General features: G+C 33.3%; 1 protein-coding gene across 2 annotated transcripts; it reads right to left on the reverse strand.

Annotated features, from left to right (window-relative positions):
- Positions 1–2: 2 nt before the first annotated feature.
- On the reverse strand, positions 3–27,186 carry Dsc1 (desmocollin 1). 2 transcript variants are annotated; one of them, XM_047526912.1, is made up of 17 exons: positions 26,737–27,186; positions 24,139–24,223; positions 22,650–22,852; positions 21,206–21,325; positions 20,207–20,362; positions 17,562–17,706; positions 15,399–15,565; positions 14,104–14,238; positions 13,226–13,411; positions 11,919–12,181; positions 11,422–11,564; positions 4,966–5,178; positions 4,108–4,350; positions 2,248–2,369; positions 1,275–1,523; positions 503–548; positions 280–419 (listed from the first exon to the last, which is right to left on the reverse strand). In XM_047526912.1, the coding sequence occupies exons 1-16, from the start codon at positions 26,797–26,799 to the stop codon at positions 513–515; spliced, it is 2,529 nt and encodes an 842-aa protein (XP_047382868.1). In that variant the 5' UTR covers positions 26,800–27,186; the 3' UTR covers positions 280–419; positions 503–512. The 2 variants fall into 2 exon arrangements, with proteins under 2 accessions (XP_047382867.1, XP_047382868.1); XM_047526911.1 differs by lacking the exon at positions 503–548 and having other exon boundaries at positions 3–419; positions 26,737–27,185.

The raw sequence follows: 27,186 nt of genomic DNA on the forward strand, positions 1-27,186 counted from the left end.
TAAAAGAAAATAAACAACAAAAACTTTATTTCTAGAGAATATGAAAGAAAGTTCTATCAGACAAGGAGAATTTAGGGGAGCCTCATAGTTACAGTACCCTTGTCTATAAGACTTGAAGTTTGTCTCCAATAAACAAAATAATTAGCAGATGCTGCTATCATTTTCCATTCAATAAACTCTTACAAATGCATTTGTAGATGTTACTCCACTAAAAGGAACATTTATTTCTTTACACATGTCTTTGCCAATGTCCTAAATTTGGGTTCCAGGTGATCTAGAAACTCCAGCCCCTCTTCTTCCTGCCGATCACTGCAGCAGCCTACCGAGCCGGCCATAGAGCCTTTGCCTTCATAATTATAGGAGCGAACGTAGTCTTCAGAATGTTTGTGTTCCTCATCTTGTCCACACAGGTACACCTTCTGTTTGAGAAAGAGCACATTTTATTATTATTTTTTAAAAAACACCTAAACATATTAGCATAAAAATGATGTCTTTGATTTACCTTTTACTGTTTAATTTTTAATCAGAGTGTGTCCTCTAATGGATTCCTACATATAAAAAATGCACATGATTGGTCTGTATTATATTCATTTTTTAAATATAGCAAATAAATCAATGCTCCCAGTGAACACATTTATGAAATTAAGACTATGGATACATCACATCACTTACAATTTCCCATTTGAACATAGATATGTATAATTTAAATTTATCTCCGTAGCTTCTTCACATACATGGGGAAAACCAATATAGGCTAGGATTCTTAGAATATACTATTACAGTATAACAGTGTAATGTATTGTACTTGCTAATATTAACCTGTACTGACTAATCTGAACCCAAAACAACCAAAGTAATGAAATAAAACCCAGAATAAAAGTTTAACAATCTACCTGGTTTATTTTGACAGTCAGGACTTTATATACAGAACTCAAATACACTGACAAATATTTATCATTTATGATTTGTTTTTTACTGTTTAACACATATTTCACTCGAGATGTTTTTTTCTGGTATTTTTAGGAAAGAAGGTATCAGTCTTAAATACACCTGCACATGTCACTCCTAGATAAAATCTTGAAAACTGTATTTTTAAAATAGTCAGATCTTTTTGCTCTTGGGTTTGAACCTGACATCCATACCTATGACAATTCCTTCAACGTTAGAAAGGTGATGTGTTCCAGGTGCATGAGGAGTAAAATTTTGGGGAAATCCTGATTCATAAATGATGCCTAACATTCATGTCATGTGAACTTGAAGACACTGGGACTTACTTCGCCAAGCCGAGGTTGGGTGAAACTCTGCCAGTCCGTGTATGCATATCTGCCAGGGTCTGCTCCTCCCTGCCCTATTCCCTTGCTGGACTCCAAGGTGTGATGGCCTTTGTTGGAATCCAAAGTGTAGCCTCCTTTGACCATCTCAAAACTTTGCTGCGTTTTGATTCCCTGGCCACCAAGCGTACCAACAGACATACTTGTATCACAAATGTTGGATCCCTGTGTGGGGATCCTAATATTCGCTTCCTAAAAGTAAAGTGAGAGTTATAAAATGAATCAAACTGACACTAACAGTTCACTTTCATTTCTTTCCCAGCACAGACATAGCACTTAGCTGTTGTGCCTCAGTTGCCCCAAATCAGGATTATAGCAGTAGCCACATTGTAGGTATTATGGGTTAAATTGTGTCCCCTAAAACTTCACATGTTGTGGTCCTAACTTAGAGGACCTCAGAATGTGACCTTATGTGGGAACAGAGTCACTGTAGGCGTAAATGCTCAAGTTAAAATGAAGTTATACCAGATTATGTGAGTCCTTAATCTGATATAACCAATGTCTTTATACAAAGGGAGGTTTGGGAACAGGCACATGCACAGGGAGAATGTCATGTCAAGATGTATGTCGCCATAAGCCCAGGAGATACAAGAAGCTAGGAGAGATACCTGAACAGGTCCTTCCCTAGTCCCTTGAGAGGGAACATGGCCCTGCCAACACCTTTATCTCTGATTCGTAGCCTCCAGTGAGACAGAAGCTTCTATTGTTTAAGTCACTGAATTTGCTATGCAGCACTTTGGAACTAATTCAATAGGCTTCTGAAGTTTAAATGAATGAAAACAGAGAGCATTTGGGACTCTGCTTGGCATAGCGCTCAATAAACATTGCTGGTTATTATTGTTGCCATTATTATTAATAATCACATGGGCATCACTAGATCACCATATGTTGCAAAAGGAGATTAAATCTGACTTACTGTCACTTCTTCTCCAGGTCCTTCAGTATTTGATACAATTAAATTTTGCTGGGCTACATCTTCTGGAAAGCATTTCTTTACTGTTCTCTTAGTAGTAACACAGAAACATGCAAACATAATACCTAAAAAATAAAAAAGATTGAAGTAAAATAGTATTTTTACACTCCAGTATATACTAAATATTTTATTATAAGGTTTTTTTTGAAGTTTCTTTGCATGACTTTAAACAGTTTATTCCACAAATTGAAGTCACTTCTGGTCATAAAATTTAAAGCAGAATATTTGTAAAATGTACTCATCTATATAATCTCTGTCTTAGCTCTCTTCCTGGGTCCAAAATTATGTATCTCTTACATTCATTTTATTTAAAAAATGACTATTTGACTGAACTTTAAGATAGTATTATTGGTATTTGAAACCATACAGAACACATTTAACAGACTTAGAACAACAAAACAAAGAATTTAGACATAAGTATAAACAAGAGAGGTAATTACATAAAACCGGTGTCTGGTTTTGAAAACGTATGTTAACTAATACAGTGTTATGAGGAACATCCAGTTTATCCTGAAACTCAAATCCAAGTGAATTAGGACACAGTAAAGGCTATGGGAAAAGTTTGTAAATGCAATGGTTCTTTGTGGTTGAGAGAGAGAGAGAGAGAGTCTCTTAAGTCTGAGAAAGGTTTCTATTAGTTTTGTGTATTCAAAAAATGATCTGTAATGGAATTGTGGCTCAGTGGCAGATCACTTGCCTAGCATGCATGAGGCCCTGGGTTCATTCCCCAGTACAGGAAAAAAAAAAAAAAATGTTTGCAAGAAGCAAAATCCAAGTATCATAATGTGTAATGCCTGCATTACATTTCCTTAGTGACTCATCATATGACCATTTTTTTTTTTTTTTTTTTTTTTTTTTTTTTTTTGGTGCTGGGGATCGAACCCAGGGCCTTGTGCTTGCAAAGCAAGCACTCTGCTGACTGAGCTATCTCCCCAGCCCCTCATATGACCATTTTTAACTCATTGGAATCTTCTTATGATACGTACTAAATCACTTTATTAATAATATGGAACATAAATATTTAGAATTGTAGAACTACCCTATCTTTTTGTCTTTATGTATTTCCTACATAAATGTGACTGCTGCTTGGATCACTACATTTTATATGGGAGGGAGTCTTAGTAATTTTATCCAGTTTCTTCATTTTACATATGAAAAAATGAGTTCAAAGAATAAATATTTTACATAGTGTCTCATAGCTAATTATTGAAGAAATGAGGCTCCTGCCTCTGGCATTTACTTTAAAAATTTCAATCTACTTTTATTGGCATGTTTTTCTTTTGACTTAGAACACCAAGTCATAAAGTACGTACAAGATTTTTAAAAGGGCACATGAGCCAAAGCCTATACAGATAATTAATATGAAGAACAGTCATATTATTTTTTTCTAAATGGACATGATTTGGATTAAGCATCCCAAAGGCTATGTGTTAAATTTGTGACCCTTCAGTTCAGAGCCCTATTAAGAGATGGTGGAACCTTTAAGTTGTGGGGCCCACTGGGAGGAAGTCCAGTAACTGGGTGTTCCCCTGAAAGGGATATGAAGACTCTGGCCCCTTCCTGTCTTTCTTTGCTTCCTCACTGCCACTAGGTAAGCAGCTTTGCTCCATGACATATTCCACAGCACAAGTCCAAAAGCAACAGAGCCAGTTGACCATGGGCTGAAACCTCTGAAACTGTGAGTCAAAATAAACCTTTCTTTCTTATAGTTTATTACCTTTGGTATTTTGTTATAGTAATGGAAAACTAACAGAAACATTTTGGTAAAACTTGGGTTAACAAATTCTATATAATAATACTTACACAATAACAGTGCAGATCCCAACACCATGGCAAGAATAGCCCATTTTCCAAGTATTACATTTCCTGGTTTAATATCTCTGTCATCTTTAACAGCCATTCTACAGTCAGATGGAGTTGTGCAGTCACATACTCTCACTGACAACACATGTTTTGCAGATAAACCATGTCTGTCTTGTATTTGGATAGGCACAGAATAATAGTTATAATCAAGATTTTGCTTTGCACGAAGAACACCTTGTTTACCTAGGGGAAAAAGTAGAAATAATATATATCAATATTACCTCTCCATAGAAATATTATTCCTACTTGGTATTCTTGGGGGTGGGGGTGGATTAATTTGGAATAAAACTCTAATGGGTTGTCCTTATTGATTTATTTTTTAATGGTGCAATATCATTATATATAAAAGTTGAATTTATTGTGGTATGTTCATAGGTGCACATGACATAGTTTGGCTAATTTCATTATGTTCTCCTTCCCTCTCTCAACCTTTCTCTCTTCCCTTCATTCCTCTGCTTCTCCACTGTTCTTAATGCTTCTTTTTTTTTCTTAAAAATTATTTTGATTTTATAATAAACCAGAAAAAAATGATTGATGCTATTTTATGCTCACATTAGATTAACCCATACTTAACAGGTGATTCAAATGATCATTTAAAATGGATTTACATATTTCCTTAAAAGAAATTTATAAAAAGAAACTAAGCATTACATAAATATATATTTTTAAAGCATTTTCCTGTGTTTAGGATCTACAAAATAATCTCCTAAAATGAACATGTGTTTATTATGAAAAACTAAGGTGAAAATCTGCCACCTCAAACCCCTACAGATTACAAGATTTAGCACAATTTTTTACCATTCTTTGATTCTAGAGTCCAAAGTTTGTTGGCAGAATTATCCAGAAAGAATTGAAAAGGTGGACCATTATCAGGCCCATCTTCATCTTCAGGTTCCAGAATAGCATAATCTTTATCATGCTTACAAATGGTCACTTCTTTATCAATTTTTGGTGGGTGATCATTGTAATCTTCCAAAAGAACTACTAGTGTTCCAGTGCAAGATCGGCCAACTAAGAGAGATTTAAAAAATATATGTTATTTTCTCTACCTAGAATGTATTTATTTTTAACAATTTATGTAACACACAGTTGACATCTGCTTTCATCTAGCTTCCCAGATCTCAGACACCATTAATACAAACTAGCAACACGTCACTCCTCCTGGAAGACTGGGGACTAGATCAGCTGATCTTTTCAGGTGCTTTTTAAAAGTAAAAGGTGTGAGATTCCAACATCATTACAGAAAATCCTGTTGAAAATAAAACTGATTTCTTGCACTTGCTTTGTAAAAAAACCATATTCACCCTTAATAATAATTCATCAATTACCTTCTCAGCATCTTCTCTTTTCCTTATTTATTCTTTGCTCAAAACTTAAAAACCTTCCCATTAAAACCTCTAGGTGCTTTCCTTCCTGTCTGCTTTGGGACTTTCTGTTGCTACTACCAGGAATATTTTTCTCCTCTTCTTTTCCTGGTAAATCCTATTATGGGGTGTTGTTGTTGTTGTTTGTTTGTTTGTTTCTGTACTGAGGATTTGAATCCAGGGTCTCATGCACGCTTAGCATGTGCTACCTTTGAAATACATGTCCAACCCAATCCAGTTATATTTAAGAATCTACTAAAATGTCACTACCTCATGAAACCCGTGACTTCTACAGACACTTTTTTTTTCAGAACACTTTGCTCCTGCCCTAAATGACAAACTAAATATTGATCATGCAAAACAGTGAGTCACATTCATCTTGAGAGCCTAGTGATCTGCCCAATATTTCTTGGCTCACTGTAGCTAAATTCCACCACATTGAACACAGTTTTCATACTTTGAAAAAATTTAATCGAATGAGTCAGAAAAATGAGTTTGTACTCTCACCTTAATTCAGCCAATATAATATTGTTAGTAGAAACTCTCTCACTCAACTACTGATTACCAAACACCATTACTGTCCTAATATTTCATACATAAATCTTAAGAAATATTTCTAATTAAAAATGCTGGGCACATTGGCACATGCCTATAATCCCAGCAGCTTGGGAGGCTGAGGCAGGAAGATCGCAAGTTCAAAGCCAGCCTCATCAACTTAGCTAGGCCCTGAGCAACTTAGCGAGACACTGTCTCAAAATAAAAAATAAAAGGGGAAAAAATTTATGTATACATATATACACTGGAAGCTCACTGTGTATATAAATGGAGATATACATATCCCATAATTTGTGTTTGAGAGACAGTAAAGCTTAGAAACTTGTTCAAATTCTATCATTAGTGAAAGGATTATAAATTTCCATAAACGATATGAGTTTGGAATTAAAACAAAAATAATATGCAATTTCTTATACTTTTTACATTGAATGCTGGTCTAAATATTGAAACATCTATGTTGAGTTTGCAATAAAGACTATCATAAATCATATCAAATATAAACCACTTTCCTTCTTAGTTTGAAATAATACCTAATTTATATTATGTATTATATTTCAAGTAAACCTTTTTTTCTGTTGAATAACAATAAAATTTATTCAATATGACTTTAAACTTATTAATGCTATAAAGTAACTACTGAATATATGTTTTTTTTTTAACTGCTCTTGCTGAAACAAGTTTCAAAATATTCAGAAATAAAAGAGAGATATACTATTAGGGAAAAATACCTGCAATGGCATATAAATATTTTAAGGCTACCAGAAAACTATAAATAAATCTGAATATGAATAACAACTTCAAAATCAGCAAACTAACAATATTGAATAATGTAAAAAAGAAACTTTTCTAAAGTTAAGAAAAATGTAGTAGCAGACATTACACATGAGCTGATGTGTACTGATTTACCTTTTAAATCTAAGCAGACACCCTTTCTTTTTATGGAAAAATAAAGAGAAATCACACTTTTAAAAGTGAATAAAAATATAGCAACCATAGGAAAACAAATTGAAATTCACTTAATCCTATATTTAAGCAACATTTATTACATAACATCATTTTCTGTCATGGTCTCTTTTAAGCATGGTGATGAAAACAGAATAAAAGATGCTTGAAATTATTTAAATAGATGTCAGTCAAAGTCAGAACTACAAAAAGTCAAAACCAAGACAATAAAGAGAAAATCTTTTCCACATGCACTTCAGATAGAGCACCTATGTCCAAAATTTATAAAGAACTTACAAAACTTTACAACAAAAATACAAACAACCCAATCAATAAATGGGCCAAGGAACTGGACAGACACTTTACAGAAGACACACAGGCAATTAATAAATATATGAAAAAGTGTTCAACATCTCTAGTAATTAGAGAAATGCAAGTTAAAACAACTCTAAGATTTCATCTTACTCCAATTAGAATGGCTTTTATCAAAAACACAAACAATAATAGATGTTGGCATGGATGTGGGGAAAAAGGCATACTTTTGCATTGCTGGTGGAGTTGCAAATTGGTGCAGCTGCTCTGGAAAGCAGTATGAAGAATCCTAAGAAAACTTGGAATGGACCCACCTTTTGACCCAGTTATCCCACTCCTTGGTTTATACCCAAAGGACCTAAAATCAGCAAACTACAGTAACACAGCCACATCAATGTTTATAGCAGCTCAGTTCACAATAGCTAGATTGTGGAACCAACCTACCTGCCCTTCAACAGATGAATGGATAAAGAAACTCTGTTATATACACACAATGGAATACTATTCAGCCATAAAGAAGAATAGTATGGCATTTGCAAATAAATGGATGGAATTGGAGAATATCATGCTAAGTGAAATAAGCCAAGCCCAAAAAACCAAAGGCTGAATGTTTTCTCTGATAAGTGGAGGATGATATATAATGGGGGTGGGGGTGGGGAATGAGAGAATAATGGGGGAACTTTAGAATATGTAGAAAAAAATGAGAGGGAGGGGGGTATGAAAAATGGTGGAATGAGACAAACATCATTGCCCTATGTACATGTATGATTACACGAATGATATGAATCTGCATTGTGTACAACCATAGAAACGAAATTATGTACCCCATTTGTGTACAATGACTCAAAATGCAGTCTGTAAAAATTTAAAAGCCAAATAAAAATAATAAAAATAAAAAAGATAATAGTAGGGTTTGGGGATATAGTTCAGTTGGTAGAGTGCTTACCTAGCATATACAAGGCCCTGGGTTTAATCCCCAGCACCGCCAAAAAAAAAAAAAAGGTAATAGTTCCTTTTTGCCTTTTCCTAGGAAAGTTACTCAAAAATGAGTACCTACTGAGATAGTTGAGTATTATGGAAAGATAAACAACTATATTTGGCTGCCTTGAAAGCACAGAAGCAAATGACAAGTATCAGTGAGGAGGGAACATCAGAGTGTCAGAGCCGCTAAGCACCTGTGGACTATCTAAAATTCAATCTAATAATGCATCAACCAGAGGGTCTCTGAAAGCCGTAGCTCTGCTTTCCTACTTAAATGCTCTCAGTAGCTGGAAGCTCACTGCATCATGAGCCAGCCCACAGCATGTATAGAGTTCTTTAATTAAGTGTTAGAAAGATTTCAGGTTTTTCCTTCTTAACCCATCACCCTAGATATGAGCACCTGTAAAAAACTTGAGTGTATAATACATAATGCAGTTATATGATAATAAAATAGAGAACTATAATGTAACAATTACAATGTAATTATGTGGTTAGTTAATATAATATACATAAACTCTAGATTGTGATTTCCAACCTATTTCAATAGGTTGCATCAAGTTCATTGACATATTTACAGAACTGAAGATACAACCTGCCTCCTATAAATTTTCACATGACAACCCTTCTATATTTGTTATTTTAAGAAAATTATTTTTTACAGAATCCCAAAATACATTGTAAATTTTTTAATTCAATTTTCTACATTGGAACCAATTGTTCCAAGTGCAAAATGTCCCCAAAATTTTAAAACTCTTGGCAATGAACTTCATAACCTAATCCTGGAGATTCAAAGGCTCTCAGGCAATGGAGGAATGATACATTTCAGTACCAAATTCTCTGCTAGATGTTTGATGAAAGAATGTTTACATGAAACGGGGTGGAGGGATCCTTATAAAAATGGAACTCCTAATTAATATAATTCAGATAATAGAATATACATGAAAAACAATGAAGGTTATCTTTTTCAGAGTGAAGATATATCATGTGTGATAATTAGCATATTATTCTCAGTGCAGGAATGTGTAAAAGGTATTAAGAACTGACCAAAGACTAGTGGGCACAATCACAGAAGTTGTTATTGCCATTCACTTGAAGGTCTTATGGGACCTGAGTGTCAAGCAGGAGAGGAAACAGTATTCTAGGTGGAAAGTGTATAAAATAGTGCTTTCTAGATTAATAAGCAGGGAAATAAGCCTAACCCATAGGATCCACACAAGAAATAAAAGAACATGAGCTTGATACTAAGAAAGCTATAAGAATAACTAGATCATCATCTAGAAATGTTTGCAAACTTCAAAACAATATGCTTTTTATATCTATAAGCATATATGTTTATATATTATATATCATTTGTATTATATATTATATATTATATACATTTATATATGTCCATATACATATATAAATGAATTAGAGTTCAAAGGAGTAAAATCTTTACATTGTCACATGATTTTTCTATTGCTTAGGTTAACTATGACCTTGGGAGGTAAGATCAAAATAAACTTTACTTTTTATTTCCTTGTACCATGCTCACCATACTTACAAACAGTGTTATTTAGCTCTAAAGAGCAAAGTTAATTTTTTATACTTTATTCTCCATAATTTTCTCCTATGATTCCTAGTTTCCATGACAACTTGCCTGGTACTTAGAACCTAATAGACAATAAACATCTGAGGAATAAATGAGTAAATAGGACTCCCTGTTTATCATTATTGTGTTCTTGAACCACTTAGATTTCATTTTTACTTATGAAAGAACAAATCATCCAAAATTATAGAGTAATGGTAAATTAACTACATTTCTTAGCTAATGCTTTCCACATTCTTCAGCAGGTCTTTTTTTCCCCAAACTTTCATTAAAAAAATTATATTAATAGTATGTGTATGTGTGGTATCAGGAGGAAAGAGATTATATGCCCGGGATTTATTAGTGATATTCACATTTAGATTTTCTTCCAAAGGCAATTTCAGATTTTTGAAGCTAAAATGTTTTAGCTCACAGAAATCAATCTTTAGCTTGGTCACCTCACTAATTACAGTGTTCACTCTGGTATTTACACACCCAAGGCAACAGGAATGAAATGAGATTGGATTGATGTGTGAATCAGCTCCCCTTCTCCATATAAACTTCAAGCAGCTAGCATCCCCATTAGCTTAAATCTTTTGTCTCTCTCTTTGTAAATATGGTTCTTGTTTCACATCAACAGGAAAAAAAAGTAAGTAGGGCATAATACCTGAGAAAACAGCATGTTTTATGCAGATAAAAGCAGTGGAAACCTTCTTGGGTCAGGCAGATAGTCAAAAGAATTGGCTATGTCAGAAAAGCTGAAAATCATTTATCATTATTATTTATTAACTTTTTTCTCAAATGAGTAAATATATAATGGACATAATGAAGTAAATTAGCATAACTTCTCTTTATATTTTTAACACTTCTTAATATTTATTTTGTGTATTTCTATGATACATACAATACATTAGCATAGTAGTACATGTATACAAATAGAACACTATCAAACACTTTTCAACATATTTTTTAAAATATATAAATATATTGAAAATGATTTACTGATGTAACTTCAGAAAGGTTTAAAGATCACTATATATTTGAAGGATGCTCTTTACAGAATAGATTCTAAAATCAACCTTGGAGATTACAAACCATAGCTTTTTATACCTTTCTTAGGAAATAGGATAACTAATTTGTTCTCCATTAGGAAAAAGCTCAGAAGAAACCTATCTAGAACCCAACTGTTTTAGAAGTGTTAAAAATATTCAGTATGTTTAAATCATAATAATCTAAACCTGTAATCTGGAAAAATTGGAATTCCGTTAACAGGTCACTGTTTCCTCAGAACTTAGATTGGTCATTTACTCCCTTGTAACTTTACATTAATGATGTGCAGGGCCCAAAACTGGGTGGACTCCAATAAAATGAGCTATCATAACACAAACATTACTTTTTTGCATTATGCCTTATGATTACATTAAAGCAACATTGCTTGTATTAACTTTTGATGCAGAAATGAACAGATTTCACCCAAAGTTTTCTTAGAAACATATCCTATATTTATATTTATTTCTAGAAAATGGCACTCACCTGCATCTGTTGCCACCACTGAAACATTGTACTGGTTGTTTTTTACAAATTTTGATTCTCTATCTAATACTTTTACAGTTCTCAAATCTCCAGTGTGTTCATCAATTTCAAACCAGTTATCTTCATCTCCTAACTTCTGATACCTAATTTTCAAAGATCAAATATAAATTATCATATCAAATAGCAGACATAATCTTATAATTTGTTACTTTGAAAAAATACATAGAACTCTGCTAAATTTGAAATCAATTTACATTCCAACGAGACCAACACAATGGTGCATTCCTGTAATCCCTACAACTCAGGAGACTGACCCAAGAGGATCACAAGTTCCAGGCCAGCCAAGTCAACTTAAATTCTGCCTCAAAATAAAATAAAATGGACTGGGGGTGTAGCTCAGAGATAGAGTACCCCAGGTTCAATTTCTAATACCAGAAAAAAAAAAAAAAAACTTTAGATCCCAGGAAAATTAAGGAACTTTTCGAAAAGTATATTACCTTAAGCCTTCACCACTGCGTGTTTCTGGGTCCAGTGCTTTGTATCCAAGGAGTTCCTTTCCAGGTGGAAGGCCATCTTTACTCTGAATAATTTTCACTGGTGGCTGGCATTCAGGACCCTCATCACTGTCTTTAATTCTCACAGTCACAGTTGTAGTACACATTGTAGGAGGAGTTTGTGAGTTTGCTGCTTTAGAGAACTGTGCTTCATTAAGTACACCAATTTGCAAAATGACTTGGCGATTGAGTTCATAGTTCAATGGCTGTTCAATAAACACACTTTAAACAGTCAGTATATATATAACATGGATTTATGATTCCAAGTTTTAACATACAGAGAATACAATTTTCACATTTAAAATGTTACCAAAAGTTGTAGCTATTACAATGACTAATAATTAGCTTCCTAAAACAATAAATGCTGTCACATGCAAAATTTTTGTTTTTGACTCAACCCACTTTTCTTCTCACTATTCTTTTGGAAGATCATACCTTCATTTTTTTTTTATTACAAGTTTAAATATTAATAGAACTTCAGAAAAATTTCAAAATCTGAAAAATTCATATTATGTAATTATCTATCATATGAAATAACAATGACAACTGAAATTCTTCCAAGCTAATACATAAAATAATTTGATGAGATTTGGCTACAATGCAACTGTACTGAGTTTCTAAGTCAAAAGACATAATAGTATTACTTAGCAACATCTTTTCAAAGAACATGAAATTTGGGTCTGTTTAGTTTATTATCTAAGTGCTCAGTTCTAAACTGAATCATCAGAAAGACTCTTGAAACAACAGTTAAATGATGAAGGAAAAAGGAAAGGAGAAATCTAGAACAAAAAAAAAAACAGAAGAGAAAGGAAATGCAATATAATAATTAAAAGACGTTTTATGAAAATCTTATCAGGAAAACAATTTCTACATAAAGGTTCTGGGAATATCTGTTGTCTTTTAGAAATCATGATGGAAGATAACAATGCAAGAGGTTAGTGGGGCTGCGGATAGAAAGACTCAGAAAGGAAGCAAGTGTGTGCCTAATATTGCTTCTAAGGCAATATTTGGATGCCAATATTCAATATTTCTCTTCCTTGGTCTTCCTCATATGTAGAACAATGAGTTTTGTGCCTGAAATTACTTTCCTCTAAGAAAATAAAGGAGGATAAAAGAATAACAGAAAATATTTCAGCACTGCACTACAATATTCTAGTCATATACATAAGGAAATATTAATTTTTTTTAGACAATGCACAAACTTAAGTTAGAATGCTTTAAAACGTAGTGTGGTTATTTTACTTATTTACCTTGACAACACACAAGATTCCTTCATTTGTATTTGGATCTGTACTAATTTTGAAGTTTCCATTTTCATTTCCCTGTAGGATTGTGTACACAGCCCTTGAGTGAGGCGTATTGGCCAAATCTTGGTCATGTACCCTCATTCGTAAAATCACAACGTCAATTCTGTTTTCTTCTACTTCTGTAGAATACTGAAAAACATGCCCTTTTTATTAGAAATCTATAGTTTTTGCAATGTGGTTTTTTACTCTAAAAATCATATTTAAAGAAAAAGTGATATGGAATATACACCCATGTATTGGGAAATAATTTCCCAGTTTAAAGCATAGCTTACTTCTTTTCTCCTAAATATAAGATATAGATATATACACTATATGTATACATATATATATATCATTCATATCTGTTTTCATATCTCTATCTATATATCTTGCTTTGTTTACTGCATGAGGGACAGTTTGCTCAACTATGACAGTCTGTATTTGGTGGTGGACCAGCCTATACTCTGAGTCCAACAGAGGAGAAAAAACTAGACCCTTTTCATCTTAGAACTTGAAATGTAAAGACTCTTCTTCACCTTGTAAAAAAAATAAATAAGTCTAAGCAATCTGTACTGGAGTAAGCAACCAAGAAAATGTTGAACACATGAACCACCTCAAAAGTGGAAAAGCTCTTGGGTAGTCACAAGCATGGTTATGTCCCTAGCCTCCAGAAAAGACTGGTACTTCAATTATTTTTACAAAAATCAAACTTTTCTCTCTATTATTTATAAGTGGCAACTATTTAAGTCAAAATGCATGATCTCCCAGAGTTACCAAGTTCTAGATTTGTCTTTTTGAGAATGTAAATACATCTAGATAAATGAATACAGAGATACACTCACAGAAGTTTCTGTGAAATATGGTGGATTGTCATTTTCATCCTCAAGTGAAATGGTGATTGTTCCTGTAGTAAATAAACCAAAAGGTTGACCTCCCATGTCTCGCACTTCCATTACTAACTTGTAAGTATCACATTTCTGAAAAAAAGGACAAGGGAACATTGATGAATACTTCTGCTTCCCCTAACTTATTATTATCAGAACAACTCTTTCTACTGCGATTATTTTACAAATATTCATATTCAAATTGTGCACACACACACACACACACACACACTTCTTTATTTGTTTAGATGCTAATAATTGAACCCAGAGCCTTGCACATGCTAAGCATGTGTTTTACCACTGAGGTACCATCTTAGCCCTTAATACAATTTTGTAAAAGGATACCATGAATACAAATACAGAAGAAGAGACTAACCAATCAGTACAGTGGGAAGCTGATGTTTCTTATATAACATTTCAAAGTTTAAAGCTACTTTATTCATAACTGACAAAACTTCAGGGAAAACAAGATGTCCTTTAGGAGGTAAATGGATAAATAAATGTATATTCAGACTATGGAACATTATTCAGTGCTAAAAAGACATGGGCTATCAAACCATGAAAAGACATAGAAGAAACTTAAATGCAAATTATTAGAAAAATGAAAACAATTTGAAAAGGCCACATACTGTATAATTCCAACCAAATGACATTCTGAAAAAGGAAAAATTATGGGTAGAGTAAAAAGGATCAGTAGTCTCCAGGAGAAAGGAAGGAGGGAAAGATGAATAAGAGTAGCACAAAAGATTTTTAGAGCAGTGACACCACTAATGTAAATGGTGTACTTTGGGTGATAATGATGCATTGATCTAGATTCCTTTTTTATAATAAATGTATCTCTGTGGTGCAAGATGTTAATAGCAGAGAAGGCTGTGTGTCAGAGGCAGGGGATACATGGGAACCATTTCTGCTTTATATTTAATTTTCCTGTGAACCTAAAGGTGCTGTAACAAGTCAAGTTTGTTAGCTTTTAAACTAATTTTCTTTTCATAAAACAAAAATAAAATAAACAAAGCAGTTTTAGCACCAATGCATCACATTAGGTAAATAAAATCAGGTGAGACCTTGTCTAATACTTTGTACTTTCCCATCATCTCATCAGAGACAAAGGAAGCCTCCAGAGAAGCCTTAATCACAGTCCACAGAAGAAAACTTAGGAAGGGGCCACAATGGACATAGTGTAATTTGTCTTGGGAGTTAATTGTCAGCTTACATGTAGTTTAATGATGGAGAGAATTTGATCAATTCCTTACCTCTCTGTCTAGCAAAGGTGTAGTCGTAGTGATGACACCTGTATCTGGATGTATGGAGAAATGCTTTGGATGATCTGGGATTTGTTGCAGGATTTTGAATTTCAGACGAGTATGTAGGGTTCCAGGTTCATCATTATCTATGGCAGTCACCTGTCCCACTGAAGTTCCTGTTAGACAAATCCAATATTGTCAGAAAGTTAGAATCCTGATATAATCAAATCTTAAACAAAAATAAAATCAAGTCATTGTTAAAGTAAAATGTCCAAAAAAAGAAATAAAAATGCAAAATGTTGATTTTACAGATAATCTGAGTATATACGTGTTCTACAGGATTTCTCTAAGTCCCACTTCTTGAATTCCAATTAGGTGGCTACTGGGAATAACAGGATTTGTATTCTATATATATCAGAACAGGTCCCAGACTATACCTGGTAACCAAAGTTTTCAAATTCTTTCTAATGTACTGTCCCAGTTCATGGACTATTTTTGAAGGAGTCCTTCCTTTAATACCTTCTGTTTTATAGTCCTACTTAATAATGCTAATGAAAGAAATAGCACATCTTTGCTTATGATAATAAATGTTTTTATCTTTTAATAAACTTTCTGAATTGTTAATATATGCAAGTATTTAGCAATATATGAAAGAAATAAACATTATGTACCATACCAGTTTGAGTACCTTTTAGATAAACTTCATAGCTCAGACATGGCTATGGAATGCTGTTTCAGCAAACCACTGATTTGAAATAACATACATACACATGTGCATAGCCACGGAATGGAGGAGACCATAAGAACTAACAACAGTTCTTGCTGATTTTAAAAATAAACTAGATAGTGTTATTATGTCCTTTGGAAAGTCTAGGTTACAATCTTGGCTTCATATAACACCAAATGAATTAATTCTTTTCCTGAATTTGGAAAATATGCCAAGAAAAGCAATATATATGTGGTTACAAATATGGGATTTGAAAATCTTAGAATTTTCATGCTATGATATATTTTTGAATCCTTGAAAATATGTTGAAACTTTATAGAGCTTCCAATTATATATTGTTTTATAAAACACTTGTGATCACATGTATGTGGCAAAAATAGAGAATATAAACGTTTGTCTGTTTCACATTCAGATCCAAAGTAGATAAAGCTAACTAGATAGAAACTTTACATATTACTTAGCAGCCTTCTAAATGTGCATATCAAAGTGAACCCTACTAGGTTTACCTTTGAAAACTGTGTCATCTTATAAAACTAGAAGTTTATACATTGTATATTCTTGAAAGTCAAGAATTTTTTAGTGTTCTACATAATTTTTAAAACATTAGTAAGAAATTCAATTGAAGTTAAAGTCTAGTGTTTTCCTAAAATTTTCATCATACTAAGCATAGGTTACAAGTTTAGGATAAAATAAAGGTTAATATCCAACAGTTAATTAATAAAGAAAATTCAGAAAATCAACACTGATACTGTGAGATTTCAATAAAAACAAGTGTATGTAATGTGCAAAAATCAGACTCTTTGTATTTCATATGTCAGTTAAAAAATATTCCTTGACACCAACAAATGGGCTTTTCTATATCTTTTATGTAACTTTTCTTTGTTACTCTTCCTGGATTAGAAATAAATTACTCTTCCCGGATTAGAATTTTTCCTGCATCCAGCCTTTCAGATATCTTTAGGCAAATGATAATTTTAAAAACAAAATATGAATTCATAAAATAATAACTTCTCATTTTGCTGGAAGACAAGTGGTTCTTGGTCCTCTCTTAACTCCTGTATCATAGTCATGATGAATTCCTGGCTAGTCCCTTAGAAAGCTAAGCCACCTCCCTTCACTACAGAATTTCTAAGCATACATAAGTAGACCAAACTCCATTTCAACCACCATCAACCCTACAAATAACCGAGTCTAGAAAATATTGCCAGAATTATAGTCATGATATAAAAGGGAATGCATATGGAATTTTATCTTATGAATGTGCTTAAACTTGCTCAGAGCAATTTGACCCTTAAGAGGGATGTCATATAACATCAATATCTAATAGAAAAATATGTATAATCAGAAATACAAAAAACCTCTTAACTGTAATAATACAATCAAACATTTTATCTTATAATACCAAATGTTAATTAATCTTATACCCTTATAAAATATGAACTTACCAGATCGGCAATTTTCAGGCACACTAAAAACCGTCATTTTGTTTTCAAAATATGGGGCATTATCATTATCATCTTCGACTTTGAATAATAAGGGGAGTGGATAATCTGGTGCGTAGCCATCTGCAGTTGTGGCATAGCCATATACCTAAAAGGAATAAGAATGCCTCTGGCTTGTTCTCAAATGACAAATTATACATTAAAGTAACCCTAGCAGTAGGGCAAAATGTGTCATTCAAAAAATAATCCACAGAGGTATCTGTAACTAATAAATGATGCAATGGAAAGATAACGCCCAGGCACAGTGCATGCTTGCCATATGGCTTCAATCCCTTTTAGTTGCTGTTTTGTGTTTTTTCTCATTATCCCAACAAATACTGTGCATGCCAAGCACCATGAACTCCAGGTGTTCTCTCAATTAAAGGCATACTGTTCTATTTGTTAGAATGTATGTAGATGTCTTCCAGTTATTCTCATAACAAGCACTTTTTAAAAGTTTATAAACTTTCAAAGTAATAAAATATAGATAATCACAACTATCTCTTGATGATGTCTCTACCTGCTCTCATTTTTCCTATCATAAACATGCATTTTTTCCTGATAAAAATTCTAACAAATGCATACATATATCCCAAACTCCATCTCAACATGGTATATCTTGACTCCAATTATGAGGATTTAATGTTTTTTTCACTTTTAAATTATTTTTGTACTGTTCCTATATGGTTTGTGCAAAGTAAGTGTTTGATAAATCATAGTTGTATTAAATAGAGTTCCTTTACTGACAAGACCAACTAAACCTGCCAAAAGTCAACTAAATTTTATATTAACTCAGTTCTTTACCACATCATTTCCTGATTTTCCAACTGCAAACATTTCTAAAATAAGCCAGGATTCAAATCCAAGGTAGCAAACTTTTCTTTCTCTCAAATTAGCTTTATTAATCAGTTATTAAGTTCTAGACAGTGTTGCATTTTTGTGCCTCTCTCATTCATCTTCTCTCTTCTACTCAAATGATTCCACAGCAGAATAGATAATTAAGTGTATATTGCAACATATAGAATAGGTAACTATTTCTTCGCAAGACTGACTTCTAATGCTATGTCTTCACTTCTTATGAATATGCTGTAAAGTTAGCACAGACCTAATAAGTTCTTTATCAATTATTTGTTTTGCTTATGGGAATAAAAAAATGGTTGCTATGGGTTTGGGGATATAGTTTAATTGGTAGAGCACAAAGCCCTGAGTTCAATATTCTGCACAGAAAAATAAAAATTAAAAAAGTGGTTAGAAAAGTGTTTTGATTACCTCTTTTGTAAGAGCTTAGATAAATACTTGTTAAGCAATTGTTTTATATTATTAGGGATAAAATGTGTTTAGGAAATTCAGAGGGGAACATAAAATTATAAAAACATATCATGATAATAACATCATTGTACTTAATTATGAAATACATTAAGTGGAAATTTTATATTGTTTTAAAATGTGCAATACTTTAGAGAGAGCATCAGTAGACATTCTAGGGTCCAGTCTCTTTTGTATGAATTACAAAGTCTTTAACATTGTGGTCTTAGCATTCCAGCTTTGTATTTCACATTCTTCCTAAGTGACAAACTATATTCCAGCCAGGATTTGTTATTGTTATTGTTGATTTCTTTCTAACCAGCAGATCTTTCTATTAGGGTGGTAGCGTCCTGGAACATTTAGTTCTCCACTCCCCCTCTCAATAATTGTTACCTTCTTTCAGAATTGCATATATGTGACCACCAACTGTCAGAAGTCTGATAAGATATTACTCTCGGGACTACCCATGTATGAGGTAATTTTTCTTTTATAAGGTCTTTAGCAAAAATACTTCTTTATACTCTCTTTACTTCAATATAATAAGAGGTAAATCAGTATCATCCACCATCGTCCCAAAATACCACTGGAAATGTCTGTCATACAACAGATTAGGCATCAGAATACTGAAGTGATATGTAAAATTTGAAATAAAAAAAAAGATTTAATGTTCAGAAGAGATAGAATTGTCTTTGGACAGGATGAGATAGAACATGGATTGGTAAATTTGTTCTGGTTTACTAAGAAAATAAAATGGTACCCAAGGATTTCATTACTGAAGAACAGTGAAAGAAAGGAAAGAAAAGATGTGCTATGCTATGCCAGGGACTGAGGCAGTGAGTGGATCCAACTGTAGTAAATATACATTTAGGATCACCTTGAAGGACTGGGTTCCAGTACAGGACAATTAAATCAGAATTTCTGGGCATGGACCCAAGCATTGATTTTTTTTTTTTGTCTTTAAAAAAAATTCTTATATGATTTATAGCATACAACAATGATTGAGAATAATTAAGGTATTTTATTAAAAAAATTGAACTCAACAGAATTTTGTTGTCACTTCTCTAGAATTATACAGAATAAAGTCTGTCCTTTAAAATGCTATCATTATACTTTCTCTACTTTTCCTTAACTTTATTTCTTTTGTTTTACCTACTATCTCATTTTAGCAAATGAGTTTATATTGAATATTAATTATATTGCAAATATAAATTATTTGATTTTTTAATTTGTAAAAATGCAACACTGAGAATATTCCTAAACCAAAATAAATTTATAATTCTGAATAAATATTACAGTAATCCTACCAAAAACTGATCATACTGCTCACGGTCAATGCTCCGAGTACAAAAGATATCCCCAGTGTCTTTCTCTATGTAGAACAAATTGAAGGGCTCTTTGTCCACTCCTGGTCCACTTATGGAGTAAAAGATGGTGTAATTCTGGGCAGCATCAGATTGGATCTACAACAATAAGTGACAATTTAGGAACAGATCAAATATGTTGTGATCAATACTTTCAACCTAACCTTTGTGATTTTTTTTTATCACTTACTCTCTTTCTTACTCACTTATTCTTTCTTTTCTCTGATTATCTACCAACAATCTCCCATGTTTTTCAAATTCTTATTTTGCATTCTGAAATGTGCAAAGTCACAAATTCTGTCACTTATTTCATACTAAATTATTTTATTATCACATAGCTACAAAATTTGTGGAGTAACATGCCTTTACAATTTCTATGCACTTATTCTTATTTCTACATAAAATATAGTACAGAGATTTTGATTTATTTGGAATTGAAAATTACATGATTAAAAATATTGTCAAAGTAATTTGATTTTGTAAGATTAATTCTTCAAAAATCTCGAAATTCCAAAACTGTCCTATCCTTGCATTCTGGATATGTGGAAGTAAGACAAGTTTACTCAGTAAACAGAAAGTGACAATATTTTGGAGGATTAGTGTGAAAGCAAAAGTTGAATTATACAAACTCTCTAGGCATATACTCTGTGCATAAGTGCTAAAAAGTCTAGTATAGTACTAGATGAATTTAGATACACAATATGGACATAAGAAATTCAAAATATAAAAACCTGATTCTCACTATTTAAATACAATTCCTGGGAGAAGACAATAAAATATATTGGGTCACTTCTATGTGATCCTAGTTCTGATGTATAGATGATTCCATTGATATCAATAGTTTAAAAGTCCTGACTCAAAATACTGTGCAAATTTCAAATGGAAAGTTTTTACAACAAAAAAAGCTTTTATACATATGAAATTAAATATGATGAAATGTACCTGCTGAACATGTTGTGGAAATGGACCTAATGAGTTCTCCATCAGTGAACAAGGAATAGGAGCCCATTTTCTCTTACTGCGCTTAAGGACTGTGTCTTTGGTATGTCTTTTCTTAGGTGCCTACATTTGATGAGAAACAAAGAAGTACATCATTGTTAATCATTCTTAGGACTACAATTTTCACATATACATTGGCATGAAGAAAATAAGTAAGGTTCATACCTTATGATGGATAATAACAATTAACAATATGATGGATAATCTCCAAAGAATTTTTGTTTTTCAATAACACACACACACACACACACACAAACATACACACACTAAAACCAAGACTTCAATATATTCCATCCTTCCACCTATTTTCTGATTTAACCAGTTAACAGTCAGAAATTTATAGGCATACCCTTTGTACATACATGCTAAAAAGCCTAGCACAGTATTTTGGGTGAATCAGAAATTTATAGAGCATTGGGAAAAAGTCACCTTGAGATGCTGTAGACATCCCTAAAATTAGATGATCCATAAACAAATACTGAAGAATTAATTTTATTCCATGAAGAATGGTACAACCCAAATTTTATCAATCTTACAGTGTAAGCATTTTTATACCTACATAGAAACACTGGGCTGTGTTTGCTCAAGTACACTTTATTTTATGTAATGTCATGATTCTTTACAATTTAAATTAAAAGATATTTTTAAGCCTCAATCATATTTTAAATTCAGTGAAGAGGAATTCTTATAATTAAAATGAATTTAGCTGGGAAATCCTCTTATAAATTGAGTCACTTATTAATAAATGATTGTATAAGTCCAAAATCATTGTGTCGAGATGGCCTAAATGAGATGTGAATTTCTGCAGCTTTCTCCCTCCTCACTCCCAGGACCAATCAATGCTATTCACTGCAAGAAAATGAGTCTCCATTACAAAACACTCACACCAATCTTGTGGCCTGACCACACCTCCACTCTCTGAAGAAAGGGACCTTGTGGAATTGTCTGCTAAGATGGGAATAAGTTTTAGACTATCTCTTTTCCTCTTGCAAGAGACAAATATTGAACCCACAGTTGGTTGGGAAGGAGCCACAGAGAGTGGGTGCCTCATCTCCAGGCTGCTTCACTCCACCTCCAGCTTGAGACTGGCCCCTCCCTTGTCCTTGTTCTCAGTTGGATATCTCTTATAGCCACACCTCAAAGCACTCTGAAAACTTTGATCCCCTGACTTTGCACCCTGGCTACAGAGTCGTTCATTGTTATACAACTGTTTAAATAGCTGTGACACTCCTTAACAGTCTAGTCTTTATTCATATTAATTATAAATGGAAAAGACAAAAAAATGATCATTCACGGACAACGATTTTAATCTGAAAGGAAGTATATGAAATGAAGGACTCATAAAGACGATAGTATATGAAGCTACTTAAATCCTTATCTATTATACCTTTTTATCTCTTGCCAACAGTACAATTTCTATCTCCTTTTGATCCTGCTTCTGACTGTCTGAGAGTAGAATGGAAAAAGTCTTCCCTTCAGAAGACAAAAAGAGGTCATGTGTTGTATATATTGAGCCATCTTCCAGAATTCTAAAGGCAGGGTCACTGGACAGGATTTGGCTAGACGACTTGAGACACTCCTCCAGATTCACTGTAGAAAAGAAATTTCACAGCCATTTGTCAGGTGAAACAGGAATAGAACAAGTTTTACAGGAATGACAACTGCAAGTTCATGCATGGGAATCAGAATGGGTGGTTACCAGCAAGCACCTGCCATTCTGAAATGTAGAAGCCACGAGAATTAAATAATTAAATTAGTGGAGTTAGATTTCCTATTGCTTTTCATCCTAAGTTTAAAAGTGAGTGATTTTCTTAGAGTGATTGAATTTGGTCTACTTCTTCTGCTTTACCTCTTACTTACAGGTTTGTATATGTATGTAGAAATGGCCCTTGACTTTATGATGTTGCAACAGCAATACACATTCAATGGAAACTATACTTGAATTTTGAATTTTAATTGTGATTTTTTTTCTCAGCTAACCATCCGTGCTAGACATGGGCAGTGAGCAATAGTTCTCAGTGTTCCACATGAGCAGGAGAAACAACTGCTGCTCTATAGCAGATATTGCTAAGATATGATGTTTGATAGTTTAGGTGTATTAAATGCATTTTCCAGTTCTGATATTTTCAACCTAGAATGGGGCTATGACCCCATTTTAAGTCAAGCAGCTGTAGATGATAGACAATTGATCCAGATAGGTCTAGATACATACACATTCACAATTTGTTATTTTATATCACAGATATTATAACTATCTGATGTCAGTAAAATTTTGCAATAAGTCTTTGATAGTTAAAACTATCTTGCAACAAGTCTATTCCTAAGCAATATTTCTCATTAATATTACAAATCATCTTTCTATAATACTTTTTTGAGGTTAAAGAAACCCAGTGCTTAATATGTATTAATGACTATGATAGTAAGATCCACTGAAATTTTGTTTGACTTTCACTAGTCTGTGAAATAGATCATATAAATTCTTGGTGGGTATTTGCTCACTGTTATCAACATTAAGTCCAAATTTTATTTGGAACATTGAAATTAAGAATTACTTGTCTCATGTCTAATCACTTGGCATTGATAGCAGATCAGCTGATATGAATTAAAATGTGCTTCTGGTTTTGGTGTCTTAATTTGTTTGGGCTAAGATCATTAACTCTAATATTTGCTAATTTTTTTGGCAAGAAAAGTATACCAGTAACTGTTATTTTAATTATTTTTAACCACCACAAAAAACAAGTAGCCTATCTTTTTTATTGTATGGCCAATTTTAATGCCAAGTAGCTACATGTGGCTTTTATCCCAAACTTTACAAGAGCAGCCTGAAGCTAACTGTAGCAAGTTACAACTGTTAAATTCTCAGTATGGTTTCTTACCTTTGCCTACAAGTGTTTCAGCCTGAAGATGAGAAGGAACTTGAAGAGAAATTTTCTGACAAGCATGGCAAAATAATATCAGAACCTCAAAAGAAGGAAAAAAAAACAGAATTACATTTCAAAACACATTTTCACATTGCAGCTTTGTCTTACAAAAAAATACTGTCAATTTTGAAAGCAAATTAACCTTTTAACCCTTTCTTTTTTCATATTCATTTTTTAGAATAACTAGGAATGACTTTTCAGACACAATTGTCATTGAATATCTATTGAAAATTAAGTGAACAGTTCATAGACTCTGATTCATATTATATAATTGCAAGAAAGTGTTTTACAATCCATTGACTTTATATGGTTTGTTGCCGCTAAGACCATTCATAAATGTTCTGATTACTTAGCCTGAGGAAAATATTTCACTCTAGAATTCAATAAACACATTATCTGTACTGTTCTCAAGTCATCATCTCTACTATCTGAGGATATATTTGATGAGGTGAGAAAATATTTGAGGCCTTTTTTAACCTTCTAAATAATCAGAATCCCAAATATTTTCTGTTTTCAAAATACTTTTTCAGACTGTCTTGGCAAAAACATCAAAGACGAAATGATCTCAAATCATACAACTAGTCTAAAAAGGACTATATTTCAAAATATAAAGACTACCCTTTGAGTAAAGGTTTCAAATTAAATTCAAGACACAGTTACTGTTTTAAAAATCTAGGTAATTCAAAGAAGCCCAATATTATCTGAAAAACAAAAAAATATCACTTTGAAGACTTCTATAAGTACAAAGTATTTTTTTCTTCTTTTCTTGGCACCTTATTTAGTTTTTCTTCTGTTTTATCAAAATGACTGCATTTTGATTATTGGAATATAAAATAGATCTGTTAGAGTTCCCTGAGCCATATAGGTCATTTATATGACCAGTTTTTCTCTGAAGACATATTATTAAAGTTAAGGGATATTGTGTAGAGAAAAGAATAGATAAATGTTAATATTAAAAGATATACATTTCCTTTCCAACTCAACTCAAGTCTGTTGGATATATTGCAGTGGTCTTTTTAAATAGACTGTAATTTTATCTTTTTTGGCCACACAATATGAAAAACTGGAATTTTAAATGTGTATGTATTCAGTTTGAATTTGCATAACCTCTTATTAAAACATGAGGAATTTTTACTTATTTGATTTTTTAATGTAAAGTAATGCATTAAATTATATCTAAAGAACTTTCCAAAGATAAGGACTTGTATTAGTTATAGTTTAAAAATGATCTAAATATATAAGGTGGAAAGAGCATAATTTCATGCACATATATAAATATATACATAGATATACAGATATACACACATAGATATACATATAGATATATGCACTCCTGCATATACTTGTACATATATACATGTATACATGTATGTGTATATATGTGTGTGTGTGTGAATAACATTGTCATATGATGCATCCACATTCTTCTTCTCATCCTCATCTTCTTTCCTATGGGTCCTAATACCCCACCTCAGTCCTTCCCCCTCTGCAGGCAGAGCCAATGGATGTTTCCAGTCATTAGTGGTCTCCCAGTCTTTAGGTTGAGTCAGTGACTAAGTGATTTGGAGGAGTTGTGGTCAGATACCATTTTAGTCAGTATGGGGATCAAGGGTAAATGGGCACAGAATAAATCAAAAGATTCTTGGCAGGGAATCAATCAAAGTAAAAAAAAAAAAAATGTGGGTGAAATCCCTTGGAAATATTCCACCACATTTTATCTAATACTAACTCATGATGGTCTCTGAGTTCACTTCTCCCCAAGACTTAACAGTATAAGTTCACCATCAACCCTGCATCATATATAATTTATATGCAAAAATATTCATCCCCATAGAGCAAAACTTTCAAATTCTGAAAACGTAAATCAAAAATAAAATATGTTTCCAAAATAATGGAAAATGAAATTCTCAGTTTAGAAATGCTGGATGGAGATAAAGGAAAACTCCTCCCTTCCCATCAAATAAAAAAATAGAATCTCCTGCAATTGCAAACTATTAAAAATCCAAGCAGAAAGAAAGTTAATGGTATTTTTAATAACTGTCACATTTTGCTTTATTATTTTTCCTGAGTTAAACGGCTTGCTTAACTATGAATTCTGCCTTTCTCTTAGATCTTCCTGGTTAAGAAAGTCCTGGATAATTTATATCTTCACCCAAAATCCTTTTCCAATTCTTGCAACTCAGTGGAAAGAATCATTTTGAATGCATGAGCTTATTTAATGACAAAAATAAACCTCAGAACCTCCTGGGCCAAATGCCTAAGGACTGAATGTATTCCACTGCTCCTTAGAAAAACACCACAACAAGACAGAACAAGAGATTCCCTTGAAAAACTTTAATATCCTGGCAGCGGACTCTGGAAGAGTAAGCTAAACACGCCCCATCCTGGACCACAAGTCTTTCCACTCTTTGAATTTTTCTCCGCTCTACTTTTGTTTTCCCAGTCTGTCTTCCCTGCCTTCCATCCCCACCTCTTCTCTCTTTCAAGCCCAAACTGGAGGCAGGAAGCGGGTAGTGACATGCTTGAGTCCCTAATCCTTGAGTTGTTACTCACCAGGAGAGAGAAAAGGAGCTGCTTACAGAAGATGCTCCCTGGGGCAGCGGAGGCCACAGCCATCAGAAGCGGTCCCAATGGCCAGGGACGGTGACCAGATAATGGGGTAGCCTGGGATGCACAGGGCAGCTAAGCAGAGGCTGGCACTTGTCAAGATGTTCTGCAGCCACCCTGAAGAAGCTAAGCTGGCTTTGGAGGAGAGACAGGAGGCAAGTGATAGATGTGAGGAGGAGAGAATTGTTTTCCCCCTATCCTCTGGTCAGTCTTCCTCCTTCCAAGTCAATGACCTCTGAATGTAAAGAGGTTTTCCTACAAGTGGGGAGAGTAAGGCACAAAACACCCCAAACCTAGTCACTAGCTCCTCCTCACAGCAGCTTTCAAAATTTCTCCTGCCACTTAACACATAGGCAGAAGCAGGAGGGAACACCCTCCATCCTCAGCCCTCCTCCC

Source organism: Sciurus carolinensis, chromosome 15 (assembly GCF_902686445.1).
Source record: "Sciurus carolinensis chromosome 15, mSciCar1.2, whole genome shotgun sequence".
Classification (NCBI taxonomy): Eukaryota; Metazoa; Chordata; class Mammalia; order Rodentia; family Sciuridae; genus Sciurus; species Sciurus carolinensis.

Coding starts and splice junctions, on each gene's coding strand:
- Dsc1 (XM_047526911.1), bottom strand. CDS start 26,799: ATGGCTGTGGCCTCCGCTGCCCCAGGGAGCATCTTCTGTAAGCAGCTC. Junction 14,239..15,398: donor CACCTTTGCTAGACAGAGAG/GTAAGGAATTGA, acceptor CCTTTTTTTCAG/AAATGTGATACTTACAAGTT. Junction 1,524..2,247: donor GACCTGGAGAAGAAGTGACA/GTAAGTCAGATT, acceptor CTTTACTTTTAG/GAAGCGAATATTAGGATCCC.